The sequence below is a fragment of the Lupinus angustifolius genome, unplaced genomic scaffold (assembly GCF_001865875.1).
Source record: "Lupinus angustifolius cultivar Tanjil unplaced genomic scaffold, LupAngTanjil_v1.0 Scaffold_260_12, whole genome shotgun sequence".
Lineage (NCBI taxonomy): Eukaryota > Viridiplantae > Streptophyta > Magnoliopsida > Fabales > Fabaceae > Lupinus > Lupinus angustifolius.
In genome coordinates this window covers 1-20,516 of record NW_017727387.1, presented here as the reverse complement: position 1 = coordinate 20,516, position 20,516 = coordinate 1, and the positions used below count along the sequence as shown (strand labels likewise).

The 20,516-nt window shown below is 30.7% G+C and overlaps 1 protein-coding gene across 1 annotated transcript; it reads left to right on the top strand.

Moving 5' to 3' along the window:
* The first annotated feature begins 5,973 nt into the window (after window positions 1-5,973).
* LOC109340811 (extensin-2-like) lies at window positions 5,974-6,502 on the top strand. The gene has a single exon (XM_019578551.1). The coding sequence runs from the start codon at window positions 6,044-6,046 to the stop codon at window positions 6,500-6,502; it is 459 nt and encodes a 152-aa protein (XP_019434096.1). The 5' UTR covers window positions 5,974-6,043.
* Window positions 6,503-20,516: the final 14,014 nt, after the last annotated feature.

The window sequence follows — 20,516 nt, the reverse complement described above, 5'->3', positions numbered from 1 at the left end:
ACAAATTACTTTCTTCAATGAATTGGCTAGTCACTCATATCTATAGGGAGGGAAATAGTTGTGCTGATCAACTTGCAAATTTTGGCTTAACTATCCATAATATAGTTTGGTGGAATCATGCTCCTCCCTTCATTTTGAAGGAGGTTAATAGGAACCGTTTAAGCTTTCCTAACTATAGATTTGTATCTTAGTTTCTTTCTTCTTGTAACTCTCCATGGTTTAATATATTTCTAGTGCCTTGGCACTGTTTATCAAAAAAAAACTTCAACATGTTGCTTTAGTTAATATATCACCTCTACAACAAAATCCTTGATATTGTGTTGCACCTAATCCTATCACACTTGCACTTCTACCTCATTCTGTTTATGAATTTAGCTTATATACATATAAACATATAAGTAGTTTACTTTGTATTTTAATGAAATAGTTATAGCATTTAGCATGTGTAGTTGACCTTGCAGTTAATGGTAACATTGTTTCTTATTATGTTTATTTCTTTATTTTTATTTTTGCATTCACTATGAATGTTATTACCATTCTTTTTTATTTTTGGGTTTTGGGGATATTATGAGCGCAAGCAATCACAAGTTTTAGATGTTATATTATGTCCTAAATTAGTATCAACAATTTGTACTATAAGATTGTTAAGATTAGATGTTGATTATTGAATTATTCTATATAATTGTTGTGATGATTTTTAAAATGTTGTGCACTATTATACTGAGAACATGTTACATGGTAGTTTCCAATATTTCTTACCTTGATTTTATCGTGGATTAATTCTAATATATAAAGTAGTTTATTTAATAGACATTAATATTTGTTTTTAAAATGATCCTTTCAAATTTTCTACATTTTTTTTAATCAGAATATTTATATGTAATCAGAGGTTCTATGGTTGCCGGTTTTACATAATGATAAATTTTTAATAAGGAATAATTTCTGTTTGAGATAGAATAAGAACAAATAACATTATATCTACTTATTGAACTAAAGTTAGTAATAATTTTATGGTTAACTGTGTTATACTATTATTAAGTACAATTATTTTTAAATATGCACACATAACAATTGTTATACACAAAGAACACCATACATATTGATTGAACTAAACATATTAATATTTTAATGACTAACTGCATTATACTATTATGAACTAGAATTGTTTACAAATTTGGACACATAACAAATTGTTACAAAGAAAAATGTATAAATTTGCACATTGACACATTCTGCAATTACTCGAAATAAAAGAAATTATGTTTTCCATGATAAGGGAATAAATTATGTCAAGTGATCATAGTTGTGGTTAAGGGAATAAGAGAAAGTATTTTACCTGATAAGGGAATAAATAATTTGATCATCTCTATCACAAATTCCTTAAATTGCGTCAATGAAAGAGATTAGAGTTGTGGTTTGTTCAACATCCATGCAGACTCAAGTTATACATCACTTACCCAACCAAGTACCATCCATAAAAATACAAGAATGAGTTAATTCTACAACAAATTCTACAACATGTCAATCATCAAGATACAATCATCAACATACATGTGTTTTCTTAATTTTTTCCTAAAATTTATTTTTCTATTGTCAACAACAAGTTTTACAGCATGCTAGTCATCAACATTTACATTTCAACAATCAAATATGTAAATATCATCTCTCATTAGGTAATCATCAATAACTTTTAAATTAATAATTTATTCTTTTAATCATATGGGATGAAGCTCCAATGACACATTAGTTTTACTTTGAGGCACTTGATAGAAGTCTTGCACACATAATGGGTAAAACATCAAATGACTCAATCTATATGGAGGAAAGGTTGTAGTTTTTGGAGGTAATTTCAGACAAATTTTGGCAATGGTTCCAAAAGGATTTCGTTCGGATATTGTACATGCAACAATCAACTCATCTTATCTTTGGCATCAATGTAGAATTTTAACACTTTCAAAGAACATGTATTTACAAAATAATGACAACACATCAGAAATTAAGAAATTCTCATAATGGATACTAAAAGTTGGAGATGGAAAATTTTCTAGACCTAACAATGGTTGTGTTGAAGTTGATATTCCAGAAGAACTTTTGATTCTTGATTTTGATAACCCAATTGATACAATAGTGTCTAGCACTTATCTAAACCTACAATATCATTACAAGGACCGAGAATATTTGCAATCTAAGGCAATACTTGCATCAACAATTGAGATTGTTGATCAAATCAATGAATATATTCCAAGTATAATTTCACGTACATTTTTTCATCTTAAACTTTTTAGTATTACCTATACAATATATATGTGTTACAATTAATGTTATATTCTATAACTATAGGTAAAGAAAAGGAATATCTAAGTTCAGATTTAGTTGATATGTTTGATGCTAATGAAATTGAAGTAATCAATATACTAACTCTAGAATTTCTAAATACACTTTCAACCTCTGGTCTTCCCAAACATAAAATCAAGTTGAAAGTTGGAACTCCAATAATGTTATTGAGGAATTTAGATCAAGCAAAAAGATTATATAATGGTACAAGACTCATGGTAACTAAAATGACAAACAATGTACTTGAAGCAAAAATCATATCAGATAAAAACATTGGACATATCGTATATATTCTTCGCACGTCAAGGTCTTCATCTCAATCTCCATGGCCTTTAAAGCTTATTAGAAGATAATTTTCTGTAATTGTTTCATATGCTAAGACAATCAATAAACCCCAAAGTAAACATTAGAAAGTGTGGGCTTATATCTACCTAAATTAGTGTTCAGTCATGGTCAATTATACTTAGCTATTTTGAGAGTTCAAAGCAAGAAGAGATCGAAGATATTAATACATTATAAGTATGTTCAATCACTAAAGTCGACAACAAATATAGTTTATAAAGAAGTTTTCCAAAATCTATAACATGTATTATACACCATATCTTATATTGTATTAAAAACTTTTGTTCATAATGACTTCTTTTATTCAATATAATATGATCTACACTATATTATTTGTCCACAGTTATAATTTATCATTCAAATACACAAAAAATTATCTTCCATAAGTTAATAATCACCAACTTTTAATATAATATTTAATTTTCACTATTTAAATAAATTAATATCTTATCATCTGAGTTGATGCCCATTTATCACTTGATCCCATAAAGATTGATAAAATAAGTTCTTCCCTTTCTCTAAGCAATGCAGTGATGTAGTACTAATCTCTATAGTATTCATTACCCTATATGATATTTCTGTAGTCAATGACATGTGTGAGGCTGACACATCTAGGTACAGAAACCTTGCATTCATTCATGTATGTGATTATAATTTCGACTCTCTACCTATTCACGTGACCAGGAAAGTTATAGAGAAAAAATAATTAATGGCTGTACAACATTTTCTTAATTATTATTATATCATTTATTATTTATATTTAATTATAATTGATTTTTTAAAAATAAAAATAAATAATACATTAACTATATATAAATTTTTATATTGATAGTATATAAATATTATAGTTATATGTCGACATATATTTTACTAAGCATTTGTATAGTAGAGTGTAAATAGAAGAAAAATGGAATAAGAGGAGAGAAGTTGAAGATATATAGGGTTCTTCTCTCCTTTGGTTTAAGGGAGAGTAAGGGAGAGAATGAAAATGGAGTGGGGCCATGAGATTTCTTTCTCCTCCAAAGTGAGGGAGAAAATGAGAAAGGGAAGAGAGAATAGTCTATATGTTGTTTCAAACTATGTACTAATTTTGTACCCAAAAAACTGTGTACTAAATCATGTTTCGGACTAACGATATTGAAGCAAAAACAAAAAAAATAATGAATATTTAATTTTTTAATTGACATGACATGCTTTCACTGATGTCGGATATAGTTTGAGACATAATTTGATACAACAGAATCTTGTCCGGAGAAGAGTGGAGATAAAAAAACAATTTTTTATCTTCTTTTTCTATACAACCAAACAACACTAAAATTCATTTTATTTCTCATATCTTTCTCTCTTTTCATTCTCTCACATATTTCTTTCTTCTTAGTTTCTTCTCTCCAACCAAAGGAGGGATAAAAGTCGATTGAATCTGCCGCTTTTTTCGGATGGCGCCTCTTTTAGCAGAACAGTGTTATCCACATCTTCATGTGTGGAGATATGATTGGTCGGAAAATATTTAATAATTGTAATTTTCACTTAAATATTTTTTTTTCCAACCAATAAGAAGCAATGGCACATGAAGTAGTATAAAAAGTGGATCCTATTAAGGCTTAATTTGAGATTAATAAGTTGAAATATATTCGGTTGTTGATAATGCATTTATAAAAATTTAAGTTATATGAATAATTTTTTAATTTCCACACTTGATTTTTGGTACTCTCTTGATGTTTTCTCTTCACTCTAGTTTAACATGTAAACATTTTAAGGGAGTTAAATTGTATCAATTAATTATTTTCAAAAACTACCCTTTTCAATATAATTGTGAATAGACGAAGCATATGATAGTTTGCATCTTTTCTAAATAATGTAACAACAATATATTAAAATAATCAGTAAAAGTTAACTTCTTCGAGTTTAAATCTCCGCGGTTAATAACATAAAAAGCAATAAAGAGGGTAGGACATAAAGAAAAAAAGAATAAAACATCTCATCATATAAGGAAATACGTTATCTTCTCCAACCATTAAAATTGTGATGTGTCCTCTTTACTATTCTCTACAAAAATATTTCTAAAACTAAATAAAATAGTACATGTGTTATATTTTTACTTATTGAAGAAGATAAGAAAATGACATATCTCTTTATATCGGTTCTCTCAACATGAGTTACCTTTAGTATCTCCAACACCAACTGTTACAAAGCCTTTCCATACTCAAGAAGTGAGAACAGAATATTTCTTAGATCATAAGATGAGTTTGTTTAACTATATACAAGATAAACATATTAGAGCTTGTTTAACTCAAGTATTCTTCTTATCTATGAGCTTTCTCTATATATTTTCTTTTCTATAGTTCATCTCTTTTTTTTCATTTTTTGTTTACAAAGACTCATATACATATTATACATAAAGAAAATGTGCTACATACAACTTTCATATGCTTTAGTGTCTCTCCCTCCGTATCTAGTTAGATATCCTCCTAGGTATATTTTTCTCTTTAAGGTATTCCATGGGTTACACATTCCAAATCCTCAGAACTTATCGTGTGATGTTTCTCTACCTATGGTGCATAAGCACTCTTCTTGTTGGGTTTATTCAAGTGTGAAGTCTCACATTGGATATGCGGGGAGGAGTGAAAGGGTTTATAAAAAGGAAAGACCCATGAAACTAATGCCTTAAGGTTTTTGTTCAAGACGTGGTGTCTCACTTGTGACTCTTCACTCTTCTCATATCCCATGTAACAATGTACCATAACTTAAAACCTAAAACATCTAATTCCTATGCCTTTTCATCAACCCTCTTAATTTATTGTAGGCTCACAAAACTGATCCGTCTATGTCAACTATTTTCATTGATTTACTTGTAAGTGTAATCGTATTTTATTATCCAACTTCCTGCTCATTAAAATGTGAGAACTCTTATATTTCACTATATTCACCCACTGATGCAACAACTCTTAATCATGTGACAGTGTAATAAAGTTATATTGTGCGTTTCTTGTAGGCAATATCCTAGCATTAATATTATGACATTGTTGACTTTATTGGAGGATTTGAGTCGTGAATTGTTTTTCATTTATATATATTTTTATTTGTGAATCAATATTAAGTAAAATCATAAACGATGATGCAAAAAAAATTCATCCTGAATGCATAAATTTTAATTTTTATTGAATATAGTCAATATACTACTTTTATTGCCACTTCCTAGATTTGATGATGAGACGATACCTTGGAAGATAAAACACCGACAACTGGAGCGGTCACCAATACAAAATACACATCTCTCTTTGACTCTCACTAATTTTCATGCATATTTATTTTGCTCTAGTCCAACTTTCTTCTTCTTTCATTAACATACAATTCCAAACTGAAAAATATGGCTAATTCATTGCGTAATTTTCTGCCATCTTTGTTCATTATCATACTTGTATCAACATTAAGCACTATTCTTGAAGTTTCAGCCATCAACCAAACTATTTCAACAGTTGTAAAAGACCAACAAGTTCCATGCACAATGTGTACTGAGTGCGAGAATCCATGCCAACCACTGCCACCACCGCCTCCTATTGTGATAGAGTGCCCACCACCACCTTCGCCACCACCACCATCACTTCCACCGCCGCCGCCACCGCCAGCAGTAGTGGAATGCCCACCGCCACCGAAACCAGCATGTCCGGATAATTGTGAAATACCACCATACCCTCCAGGATCATATTATTCACCAGGAAAGCCATATTCAAATCAAGTGCCACACGGTTATTACAACTATAACGGTGCAAAGATGGTGCAATTTTATTTTCCATATTACTTTGCCTTTCTTTGCCATTTAGTTTAATTATTTGAGTAGTTTTTTGCCATCTGTTTTTTTTTTAATTGCTAGCGTAATTAACTGTACTGGACTCATAGATTTACATGACAAATGAATGCAAAAACAACATTTGAATGGAAGAAAAGAGGAAAGAAAAATATAAGTATGATGAAGCATGCTAATGTATTTATTTAGTTATCCACATAGCCGAACTTCTCTCAAGTACTGAACACTTCATTACTAGATTATAAAGGGAGATAAGATTTATAATTTATTTTATTAAAAAGTAAGTTGAAATTAGAACCTTACATTGATTAGTGACGGTGTTCAATGTTGAAATAATTTGTGTATATGTCCATTAACTTTTATGTTCAACATTAATTTTGTGGTGGATAAGTTTTTCATCTTTATATCCTGCACAAATAGAGAACTTCATTCGATGTTATTGGCTCAATTTAAGATGAAACGAAATAGACAGAATATGATAAAACGATGTTATTGGCTCAATTCAAGCATCACCTCTATACACACTAGCATGTCGACTGAAACTCTGTGCCATCGAATTCTTATTTTTCTAATATAGAATATAGATCTTATATTATTTAAGAAAAAATAATTTAAATATAAGAAATGCAATATATAAATTCAATAAAGAGTAAAAATTTAAGAAGATAACTTTTGGTAATTGATATGATATACATAAAATTTATGCAAATTTTCATTTTGTGCTTCTAATAATCATTAGAGAGTTGTTGTATATATTTTTTGTGTTGTTGTATATTCTTATTGGGTTGAGAAATAGAGAATATAAAAATAAGAGAATATGTGAAAGATTAATGTTATATTAATATAAAAATGGAAACAATTGAAGTAATATGTGCAAGTTTATAATAGTTATTAATGAAAGAGGTTACAAAAAGATAAGTTTAGAATATAAAAATTATGACATAGTGATGATTATTACTTGTTGTTAATATATATATATATATATATATATATATATATATATTAATAGTATAGATATGAAATTAGAAATAGGAAATGGTAAAATAGGGAAACATAAATCCATGAGCAGTTATTTTATGTTTTCCCTTTATCTATTACTAGCGTGTTGACTGACACTCTGTGCTGGTCACCCGCATTCTTATTTTTTTGATATAATATATATGATTTTCATATTATATTATTAAAAAAACAATTTAAATATAAGAGTGCAGTCTATAAATTCAATAAATAGTGAATATTTAAGAAGATAATATGTGATAGTTGATATGATATACATAAAACTTATGTCAATTTCTCATTTTGTGTCTATTGGGTGGAGAAAGATAGAAGATAGAAATAAGAGAATGTGTGAAAAATTAATGATATTAAATTATTAATATAAAAAATGAAAGTAATATATGGAAGTTTATAATAGTTATTAAAAATATAAAATGGTAAGTTTGGAATATAAAAATTATACCATGTGGTAGTTATTATTTGTTTTGCCTTTATTAATAGTATAGAAAAAATATAAAAGGGTAAGTTTGAAATATAAAAATTATATCATGAAGTAGTTATTATTTGTTTTGCCTTTATTAATAGTATAGATTATATAGAAGTTTAAATTAGTATTAATGTAAATAAGTATTAAATTAGAAGTTATAAAGATAAAGGGAAACATAAATTACTCAATGAGTACTTCTTTTATGTTTATTAGTATTAATATAGATAAACATGAAATTAGAAGTTATAAAAGATAAATTAGGGAAATATAAAATACTTCATGGGTAATTATTTTATTTATATTAATATTATGGGTATTTATTTTATTTATATTAATATTAGTATAGATAAACATAAAATTAGGAGTTATAAAAGATTAAATAGGGAACCATAAAATATTTCATGAGTAATTATTTTATGTTTATTAGTATTTGTATAGATAATCATATAATTAAGATTTATAAAAAATTAAATAGGGAAACATAAAATACTTCATGGGTAATTATTTTATGTTTTCTCTTTATTAAATAGTATAGATAGTATAGATGTAACTATCTTTCATCTTGTACTGAGAGAATTTGATAAAATGGCTTTATGTAGATTGAAGAGTGAGGACCATCACTACACTTTAGTGTGAGTGTCATATATTCGAGAGGAATAAGGATCATTTGTCCTAAGATAATTTTGTCTCTGTGTACTTAATGAACAAGAATCATCTTCATTAATGGAGAGACAAGCAGATGTCGTTACTTGTATTTTCAATAACAAAAATGTAATTTCATGGTAAACAAAAAGAATAAAAATGTTATTATATGTTGTTTTTTGTGTGTTATTGTGTGACACTTCTCTCTTCATTAATGGAGAGAATCTTACTGGTACTGAACCAACCAAACTACATAGAATAATGTAAAAATAACTCACTCTTAGAATAAGTGGGTTCCCCCCCTTCTTTTTAATAAAGTTAAATTTTTTGATTGGATGATGTGAATACCCAATTTTGGCCCAAAATATCTTTTCAAAAAAAATAATAACAAATGAAATTAATGTTAGGTAGTGGCCTAGGAACACCTAGAAGGGGATTGAATAAGTGTAGCGGTTAACAATCACCGCTTCTCGGACCAAAACCCAGTTCTGAAAACAGACGAGTTAATCGATTAACAACTGGACTTAATCGATTAACACACACACAAAACAGAATGATTAGAGCAGCAAATTGCACAGTTATTTAAAATCAAATGAGCAGAGATAAAACAGATATTTTTAACCAATATTAACAAGTATATGGCAGGATACAATTATGCAAAATATCAGCTATTAACTCGCATTAAAACAGCAAGAAATGTAAAGAAGATTTAAGGAGAGAACAACGTGTAAAGATGAATTTTTATCCTGGTTCATTTGCGGTCCACTGCAAACTACATCCAGACCTCCCCTTATGATATTGGGAGATTTTCTTCTTCACTATATTGAATACAGGTATAATCACATACACCAATTGAGTTTACAAAACATAGGACGCTTCTTTCTTGAAATCTAGAACACCTAACCTTTGGTTTGACTCTACCTATCACCTGAGAAAACCTTTCTCGCGAAACATCATCAACCAAGATTCTTGTTCTCAAATCAAGACCTCCTAGTCTTGGTGAAGAATCCCTATCTCTGTGGTGGTAAGACACCAAGAGATCAATCCAATACACACAAAAACAGATTACAAAAGCAAGGTATTATAAGTACAATAATGCTTAAAATATTACAATGAAAGACCTTAAGACTAACCCACTCACTATTCACTCAAGCCATCATATACATGTGATTTAATCAAAAACGGTAATCAATATATCTCTCTAAGAATCTTTACTAATAATGCATGAACATGTGAGCAAGATAAGGATGAGACTAAGCATAAAAAATAGTATGCAAATAAAGAATCAATAAGGCATGTTAATCTCTCTTCCTCACACATGCAATTCTCTCTTGCAAAAACAGAATATAAACACGAAATATGCTCTCTAAATCAATCCTATACAACGGAATGCAATGCTTCATTTTTGTGGAAATTGCCTTAACTTATACCAGGCAGTTTTGACAGTTGAATTCGTTGCAATCAGTTAAGCAGTTAAAACAGAAATGAGTTATAACACAAAACAGACATGTTAATCGATTAAGGTAACCTATTAATCGATTAACCAGTGCAACAATATCAAAACAGAAACCAGATGTAACAGAAACACTGATATAACAGAAAAACAGTTGAGTTAATCGATTAAGTCACCACGTTAATTGATTAACTAGCATATTAAAATATGTGGTTCAAAAGGTAAACTTCTCATATGTTATGTTTAACTCCTATACATGTTTTAGCAATTATATTATGCCTAATATGCGCATATAACATGTATGATTATGCATGAACATATAATTAACTAGATGATATGTCTCATGGATGTGATATGACAATTAAAATGGCTTGAGAGACTTGCACCTAGGTTCACCTCACCTATACTCACTAACTAAGCCACGCATCCCAGACTACTTAGAATAATGACTCTATTTATATATCCTAGTCTAGATATGACCAATGAGCTCTAGGCATGTTTATTGTTGAGTCATCTTCAAGCTTTAATAATATAATTGCTAGTGCTATCCTTGACACTTTGCACTTTCAATTAAAATATGTTTTTTGGGTATTTTCTATCAAAAAATAACATGTTTAGGTGTCCCGAGACAAAAGTGGTTTAAATTCGGTTTTTTGTTAATTTAGTAATTTAATTAAATTCAATTTTCAAAGATTTAATCATCATAATAATAAAAATTAGTGTTGAATTTGAATTAAAGGAAAAAATCATAATCTCCTTAATTTCCTATTGGAAGTTAATAGAGATTTGATTTGATTTTCAAATATGTGTCCAAATTTAGCTTTAAGTAGACATTATTTTTTTGTTCAAAATCTCATTGATTCTCTCTTGGAGTTAATAATGATTTTATTTTTAAACATGTGGAAAATATGCTATAAATGAAGGTATGAGCCTCATATCAAAAAAGGAGAGGAGAGCAACAAAAGAGACATAACACAATGTTAGTGAGACAGAATTCGTTGTCACTCACAACATATTTTTCATCTTCATTTATCCTATATATTTTTTAAAGTCTCAAAACCGAAAAATTACACCACAAGCACATCCACAATCCCAAAAATCTCTCATACACAAAAACCATTTTTCCTAACAAATCCACAATCCAAAAACATTTCTCTCATACACAACAAACTCATATCATCCCCAACAAGCTCATAATCTCTCATTCACAACAACCTCAAAATCTCCTATATACAATAGCCCAAAAATCATTCAACAAAAATTCATTCAAACTTTCAACATCCAAAAATGTCCATATCATTCACAATAATTCAAGATCTCCCATACACAAAAACGTCATAAAAATGAGAAAAAATACAAAGAAACTCAGAATAAGTTATAATTGATTAATATACATTGTAGAGAAACTTCAAATATATGTCAAAGTCACGTCTCTGAATTTGAGTTTGCACACAAAGTCCATATCTCTACTACATGTTTGTTCGGCATAGGTTAACCTTTTTTCACCACTTTTCCTCAGAGTTGCATCATTCCATTGTTGCTGGAAACGACATGAGAGGTATGTCACTTTCATTACTTTCTTTTACATAAGTTTTATTTTTGTTATCAATAACTGCATTAGTAATAATAATTATAATGATTGTAACATATAACTATAAGCTATGATGCGGGGATTCGCCAAATACCCCCGCGCGTCGGTGTCCGACACGTATCCGACACGGATACGCTCAGATTCGCGAAGGATACGTGTCCATAGAGTATCCAAAAATTAAAAAAATTAAAAAATAAAAATAAATATCAAGACACGTATCGAATTCGTTTTCAATAAAATATAGGATATATAGATTCGTTTTGAATAAAATATAGGATACATAGATTCGTTTTGAATAAAATATAGGATATATAGATTCGTTTTGAATAAAATATAGGATACATAGATTCGTTTTGAATAAAATATAGGATATATAGATTCGTTTTATGATAAGATAGATTTGTTTTCAATAAACACTCACTTATTTAAAGGTCACATCCTATCAACTTACCATCACACCACATTGACCCTCAAATAGCTGGTACTTTCCGATCCATAACGTCGCTGGTCGGTGCTTAGTGTTACTGTCTCTACCGCCATAGGTATGTTGTGAAGAACAAACAAAAAAATGCTTACATTTCTTACTTCTTAGTTTCTTTTCGCTTAGTATGTTCCTTTTTGTGAATATTTTGATTTACACTTATAATTTTATCATATTTTATGTATTTTTTATTAATTTATACGCGTATCCCTGAACGTATCGTATCCTACATTTTAGAAACAATGCGTGTCGACGTATCGGATACGTATCGTATCCGATACACGTATCCGTATCTGTGCAACATATATAACTATATTAAAAAGGTAAATGTATAAACAATACACTCTTTGCATGCATACTACGACATTCTTTTCAATAATATTTAATTTTGAAGCAAAATAGCTAATTAATTAGTTTCTCACTATACATCAATTCAAAACTTATTCAAAAAAACATATATAAAACAAAGATCTATGAGTCAATAAAAAAATGAAATGATATTTACCTCAACAATTTTAAGGTATGATGCGGTGTCGGACGTAAGGATTACACTTCACTTCCTTATATACATACATGTATCCAAAAATATATTATTCGAACATTCATTTGTGCATTCATTCAAGGATAAGATTTTCATTGATTGGTTTATGCATTCATTCATTTCATTCAAAAATAAAAAATCTCATTGATTGGCTTATGCATTCATTCATGCATTCAAAAAGAGAAATTATTCATTCATTCAATTATGCATTCATTAATACACTTTAAAAAAATAAATATATCATTCATACACACTCACCTATTCATTTATTCATATATTAGTAAAAAACATTAGTCAAACATTCTACTTCATGCGTTACTATAACATTTTATATCTTATCATATCATTGCATTCATCATCGCAAACATTCTCATATAAAAAAAACATTTCATATATGCATTCAAAGTTAGACACATCATAAATTTCATTTTTTAGTGGTCTCATGCATCCGATAAAAATAAAATTACATGCATTCATACACCTTATGCATTATAAATTTTGCATCCTCACACATTTCATACATCTTAGTCATACACATTTCTTGCATTTCATGTATCATTTTGAGTTATAGGTTGCATTTCAATCAATGTAACATGTTAAAAAATAAAAAAAATGTTCACTTCATGCATATTCCGTATCAATAAAAATTATTTCTCTACATGTATTTCATGACCATATTGATAAGGGCACTCATCAATTGAAGACTTAGTTTTAAGAATTCAATTGTTGGACTCGACTGAAAGTGATCAAAGTCGAATATGAAGAAATTCAAGAAGATAGAGAGATGATGCAATTTGTCCTATCCAAGCTAAATTGGGGAACAATTTGAAAACTTTTTTCACTTAAGGACTCAACACAAGGTCAAATACTGCTAACTCACCCAGGTTTCCTTTTTTATAAGTAAAAGTTTATTTTCAAACGTATATCCTTTTAAGGCATATATACTAATGCATTGTTCATACAAATTTTACCATCTCATACATATTCCTACCAATCATATTAACCTAATCACATCAACCAGAAAAAACACCACAAAATAAACCCAAATAAGTTAATATGTGCATTACTATGAGATATTTGATTCAAAAATAAAATGGAGGATAATGCAAATGTAAGAACAAAAAAATGATGTACATCTTCAAGCATATTTTCTGATGATACAAGGCATTTTTTTAATTCCTAAAATCATGGAGATATCTTTAGTCACTCCATTTGAGCCTAAACATCATGAAAGGAGATAATTTTTAAATAACCCTCAATATGTCAATAACCCAGGGAAGGTAGTTTTTTTAATCGTTTTCCTCGACATTCAATTATTAAAGGAAAAAATATTATTTCACATCACTCATGTGACTGAAGGATAAGAGAATACAAGGAGCGTTCATAGCTTAAAGTGAAAGAAAAAAAAGTAAAAAAATGACCGCTGAGAATCCTCAAGTAATATCTCAGGCAAAAGTCAAGGAAAATTAAAGTGCAAAACCCACAAAAGGAACCCTTCATGAATAAAATTTCGCTAAATCTTAGGTCATTCTTATCTAGGAAATTCTCTTAATAGTTGAATGTCATGCTAGAAAATTATTGAAATATAGGAAAAATAAGAAAGGCGAAAATGGGTATGGTAAACACATATTTTGAGTGCTATATCATTTTCTTGAAAACACTTAGTCAAGCCATGGTACAAGCCTGAAAAGACCTTGTTGCGGATTTATCTGCTTATTATGCGCATCATAACAAGAAATCGCTGACTCCACAAAACTCATAAATTTTGATAAAATATCTCATCTTTAATGCATAAGGTTAAAAATCATTTCTTGATATTATCTTCACCTTATCACCACTCATAGTCTACAACACAAATCAAATCATATCATCATCATCACCACGTCTATTGAAGCTCAAACCCAAGTTAAATACTATCATCACTATCACCACATCTACACAAGCAAAACTCAAATTAAATTTTATCATCACTACCCACAGCCCAAACACTTACCAAAGTTTGTATGATCATTGTTTTAGTATTTATTTTTAAGGAGTTACTCATGAAATAAGGAGTATGAAAAGGAAAAGTGATAGCCTCTCAAACTGAGGCAGATTTTGAGATATTTCATGGTCTAAGGCTTTCTAGTTCAAGTCCACCAACACAATTGAAAGAGAAGAATGGCTTTTAATATCTCATATTAGAGCAGATTTTGAGTTGATCCCATTGTCTGAAGGAATATTATAAGAAGTCCAAAATTGTGGCAGTTTTTGGATGATCTCATTTGTTATTGGAAAATTATAAAAACTCAAAAATGGGGCAATGGTAAAGTGGCATCCTATGACTCTATAAGTTGATTCCATCACATGAAGCCATAATCTTTCAACCATGAAGATGAAGGATCTTAAGTTATCATCTTCAAGAATAACTTCAACTACGAGTCATGCAAATCTTTTGCTCTCTATCAAGTCAAATCACTACATTTGAGGGTGTTCACAAAAAAAGAAAAAAAGAGAACAAAAAAAACAAAAACAAAACAGAGAACAAAAAAAAGAACAAAAAGAGTGCTAGGTTGAAAATCCATATGGACAACCTATGAAAAGGAGAACGGTTCTAAGTCAAAAACCTCCAAATGTAACTTGGGATCATAATATAATGAGAGAACTCCCGACGGATTTCTACATAAGGTATTCTAGGCAAAAATTAGGGAAATTTAAATGAACACCCTCAAGGTGAAGTTTTACTACTACGCATCATCGATCATCCAAATTGTGGCGGTTTATAAACAATAACCACCTGAGTGAAGACAAGAGGTCAAAATAGGAATATTGGGGCAGTTTTTGTTGTTACAAAAATATCAACGCTTCAGAAAGAATTCCTTAGTCAGCCTACACTAGGGCAATATGACTGAGTTTAGTGAATATCCTCAAGATTATACTAAGGTAATTTTATGGATCACCTTAAGAAAAAGACATCTTCCGCTAAACTAGGGCAATTTTCGATGGGTGAAAAGTTATGGTACCAATCAACAGTAGACATCATGGGTCGTTTCAGTCGAGTGTGAAAAAGTTTATGAGTTCCATCCAAAAATATAAAAATAAAATATGAACGATACATTAGAACAGTTGTGCATGGGTCTTACCTCTCATTCAAATAAGCATATAGTACTCATATCATACATAACATAAATCAAATAATCTTATAATAGCATCAAACAATGCATATTCACATTAATTAAACAAGACATATACATGACACATTAGCATCAAACAATGCATATACATGACATACATAAAAAACAATAGCATTAAACAATGCATATACATGACATGTATACATTAAATTACATGAATATTTCAGTCAATGCATATTCTCATTAATCAAACATTGCATATTCACGACATAATAACATCAAAGAAAACATATACATGACATCCAAACAATGCATATACAAGACATACATACATTAAATCATCAATATTCAAGTCAATACATACTCACTTTAATCATAAAAACATCAACATGAAATTCATGCATACATGAGTATTCAAACAAGGACATCCCTAAATCCCTAATTTTCTTATGTTAAACATCAATCATCTCTCATGGATCATAAGCATCATTATGCATACTTATGCCAATCAAATGCATAGTCAAATGCATAGTCAAATTCATACATTAATCATTATAGTATAAACATCAACATGAACTTCATGCACACATATCCCAAACAATAATACTATTATACCATTCACCCAAACTGATTCAAATTATGCCTTCGAGGACCATGTGTTTGACGACCTCGAAGTTAATCTTTCCAAGTTCTGTGCCTGACCTTTTAAAATTTGAGGGCTCCATGCTTGACGACCTCAAATTGTGTCTTTGAGGACTCTGTGCTTGACAACCTCGAAGTCAATCTCTCCAGGCTCCATGCCTTACCTTGTAAAATTTAAGGGGGCGTGCTTGACGACCTCAAATTGTGCCTTCGAGGACCACGTGTTGGACGACCTCGAAGCCAATCTTTCCAGGCTCAGTGCCTGACCTTCTAAAATTTGAGGGCCCCGTGCTTGACGACCTCAAATTATGCCTTTGAGGACCCCGTACTTGACGACCTCGAAGTCAATCTCTCTAGGCACTGGGCCTGACCTTTTAAAATTTGAGGGCCCCGTGCTTGACGACCTCAAATTCTGCCTTCGAGGACCCCATGCTTGACGACCTCGAAGCCAATCTTTCCAGGCTCAGTGCCTGACCTTTTAAAATTTGAGGGCCCCGTACTTGACGACCTCAAATTGTGTCTTTGAGGACCCCATGCTTTACGACCTCGAAGACAATCTTTCCAAGCTTAGTGTCTGACCTTTTAAATTTTGAGGGGCCCGTGCTTGACGACCTCAAATTATGCCTTCGAGGACCCTGTACATGACGACCTCAAAGTCAATCTCTCTAGGTTTTATGCCTGGCCTTTTACAATTTGAGGGCCCCGTGCTTGACGACCTCAAATTCTGCCTTCGAGGACCCCGTGCTTGACGACCTCGAAGCCAATCTTTCTAGGCTCAGTGCCTGACATTTTAAAATTTGAGGGCCACGTACTTGACGACCTCAAATTGTGTCTTCGAGGACCCCATGATTGACGACCTCGAAGCCAATCTTTCTAGGCTTTATGCCTTACTTTTTAAAAATTTGAGGGGGTCGTGCTTGACGACCTCAAATTATGCCTTCAAGGACCCCGTGCTTGATGACCTCGAAGCCAATCTTTTCAAGCTTTGTGCCTGACCTTTTAAAATTTGAGGGTCTCGTGCTTGACGACCTCAAATTGTGCCTTCGAGGACCCCGTACTTGATGACCTCGAAGTCAATCTTTCCAGGCTCTGTGCCTAACCTTTTAAAATTTGAGGGCTCCGTGCTTGACAACCTCAAATTGTGCCTTCGAGGACCCCATGCTTGACGACCTCGAAGTCAATCTCTCTAGGCTCCATGCCGACCTTTTAAAATTTGAGGGTCCCGTGCTTGACGACCTCAAATGTGCCTTTAAGGACCCTGTGCTTGACAACCTTGAACAAAAACGTTTTGTATCCCGCTTTTTATCTCACCAACAAAAACGTATTTTGAGCCTCAACAAAATCAGCATTCATTTCTTTACATGTTACTTATCAAGACAACACCCAAACTTCATTTTGAGTAATGTCCATTAAGCAACAAGTAAAGAGAGGCAGTTATGAATACCCAATTTTGTCCAGCCCATAATACCTTTTAAAAAAATAATAACTGATGAAATTAAAATATGTTTTTTGGGTATTTTCTCTCGAAAAATGACATTTTTAGCTGTCCTGAGACAAAAGTGGTTTAAATTCGATTTTTTGATAATTTTATTAAATTAGAATTTCAAAGAGTTAATTATCATAATAACAAAAATTAAAGTGTTGAATTTGAATTAAAGGAAAAAATCAGAATCTCCTTAATTTCCTATTGGAAGTTAATAGATATTTGATTTGATTTTCAAACATGTGTCCACATTTAGCTTTAAGTAGACATTGTTTTTCTTCAAAATCTCCTTGATTCTCTCTTGGAGCTAATAATGATTTTATTTTTAAACATGTGGAAAAATGCTATAAATGGAGGTATGAACCTGTCGCACCACGATTTTCGGTTACGCGACCTCTTAGAGTCGCCACTACATTTTATGATTAAAAATGTAGAAAAATCTTTAAAGCTCAATCACATTGGGCTTTTGGATTTTTGATATCCAGGTTCGGGAGTCGATTACGAATTGGGGAAGGTATTAGCACCCCGTTCGCCCGTAATAAAACGGTACCCTAACTAATTGCATACATTGAATACCCTTAATTTATTTAAATTAAATTGCTTAAACAAAATATTTTTTTATATTTTTATTTGTGTCTGACAAGTTCATATTGCTCCTACGTATCCCCGGGGGCAATAGGGAAATCAAGACTACGTAGTTCTTAAAAAANTAATTTGGTTTGATTAAAAGATTTAGAAATTGGTTTGAATTTAATTAGAGTGGAATTAATAGACAAAGAGTCAACATTGATTGCTTACCCTCTTCCCACTTCGATATATAGCAGACGCGGTACAAATGACCGTGACCGGTTCTCGGCTCGAAGCGAAGAGAAAGATGCAACACGAGTTGTAACCTCGCTATTGAATCCTAAAACAATTAAAACTTGTTATTATTTTTTATAAAGTAAAGATTAGAAATTTGTTTGAATTTAATTGAATGGAATTAATAGACGAAGAATCAACATTCATTGTTTACCCTCTTTCCATTTCGATAGATAGCAGAAGCAGTACAAGTGACCGCTACCGATTCTCGACTCGAAGTGAGAAGAAAGATACAATACGAGTTTTAACCCCGCTATTAAATCCCAAAAAGTACTTAACCCAAAAAATACTTAAAACCACATTCATTTATTTATTTATTTATTTAATGACTTACACATTTTTAAAGATAGAGGATTAATAAATGAAGAGTCGACATGGGTCACTAACCATCTTCTCACTTCGATAAATAACAGGAGCAGTACAAGTGACCACAACCGATACTTGGTTCAAAGTAAGAAGTAAGATATGACACGAGTCGTAACCTCATTATTACATTCTCATGAAAATACTTTTATTTATTAAAAAGTACAAAACTTTTAGTTTAAAATATATTGTTATTAAATTGATTGATACTCCATTTATATGATTAACAAGTAAACATTAACTTAATCTGGGGTAAGATCATTTCATTAATACAACAAATCAAATAACAATCAAAATATAACATATAAAAAAGTAAATGAATGTAAAGAGTAGAAATCATTAATTATTATTATTATTATTATTATTATTATTATTATTATTATTATTATTATTATTATTGTTATTATTATTATTATTATGTATTTATTACTTAAATATACATGCTGATGTTACGGTGGTAATAAATATGTGAGGGAAAATTGTTTTGGGTTGGTTTAAAGTTAAAAAATGAAGGCCCAATGACTTGTATGGAATTATTAAGCCGAAACTCACAAAGGACACGCATGGAAATTTTGGTTGTGAATTTGGGCGAAAATGTGCAAAAGGGTTTCTCTTTTCCTTGCTGCCAGCATCATGAACAGATGGAGAAGGAAGGGTGGCGCAACAGCGAGGCATTGCGGGCGATATGCCTTCTTCTGCTTTGACCGCACCGGCAGGACTTTCAGCATCTCGTCATTTATTTTGCGGTGGTCACTAAAAGCATGCGGTTTGGCTATATCTACTAATTGCGAGATTATCACTTCTTGTTATATCCCAATTTGTTTGCTAAGATTCATAATTGGAAGATGATATAAAAGTATGAACACATGATATTTTACTTACTATTTTAAACCTCTTTAATACAAACTTATATCGTTTTGGCACACTTATTTATTCGATTCTGCAGAAAGTATAGTAAAGAGGAAATGTAACCTCAAATGTTCAAGCATTCAAGTCGAAGAGATACACAGGAGAGAAAAAAAAATTTACAACACACTAGTTTTGTTATGAATTATCCTATTAATAGGAGACACTGTTTGCATATTATTGTTTAGGCCTAATGATGGAATGCTTTTGAATGCAACTAATACATATATATGTTCTTCTTAAAGTATAACGATGACAATGCTAGACAAAAAAAATCTTTTTTTTCATGTGTAGATATTATGGATGTGATATGAATGACTAACCTGGCGCCTTTGTTTATTGCTTTCTTTGTTGGTTGTGCCCCTTTTAGCATTCAAATTCCTCTTCCTCCAATCTATCTGTACCCGTGTGTGTGTGACAGTTTACAATATTATGTTTTTTTTTACCTACTTCTTTCTTCTTCTTTTTCTTTTTGT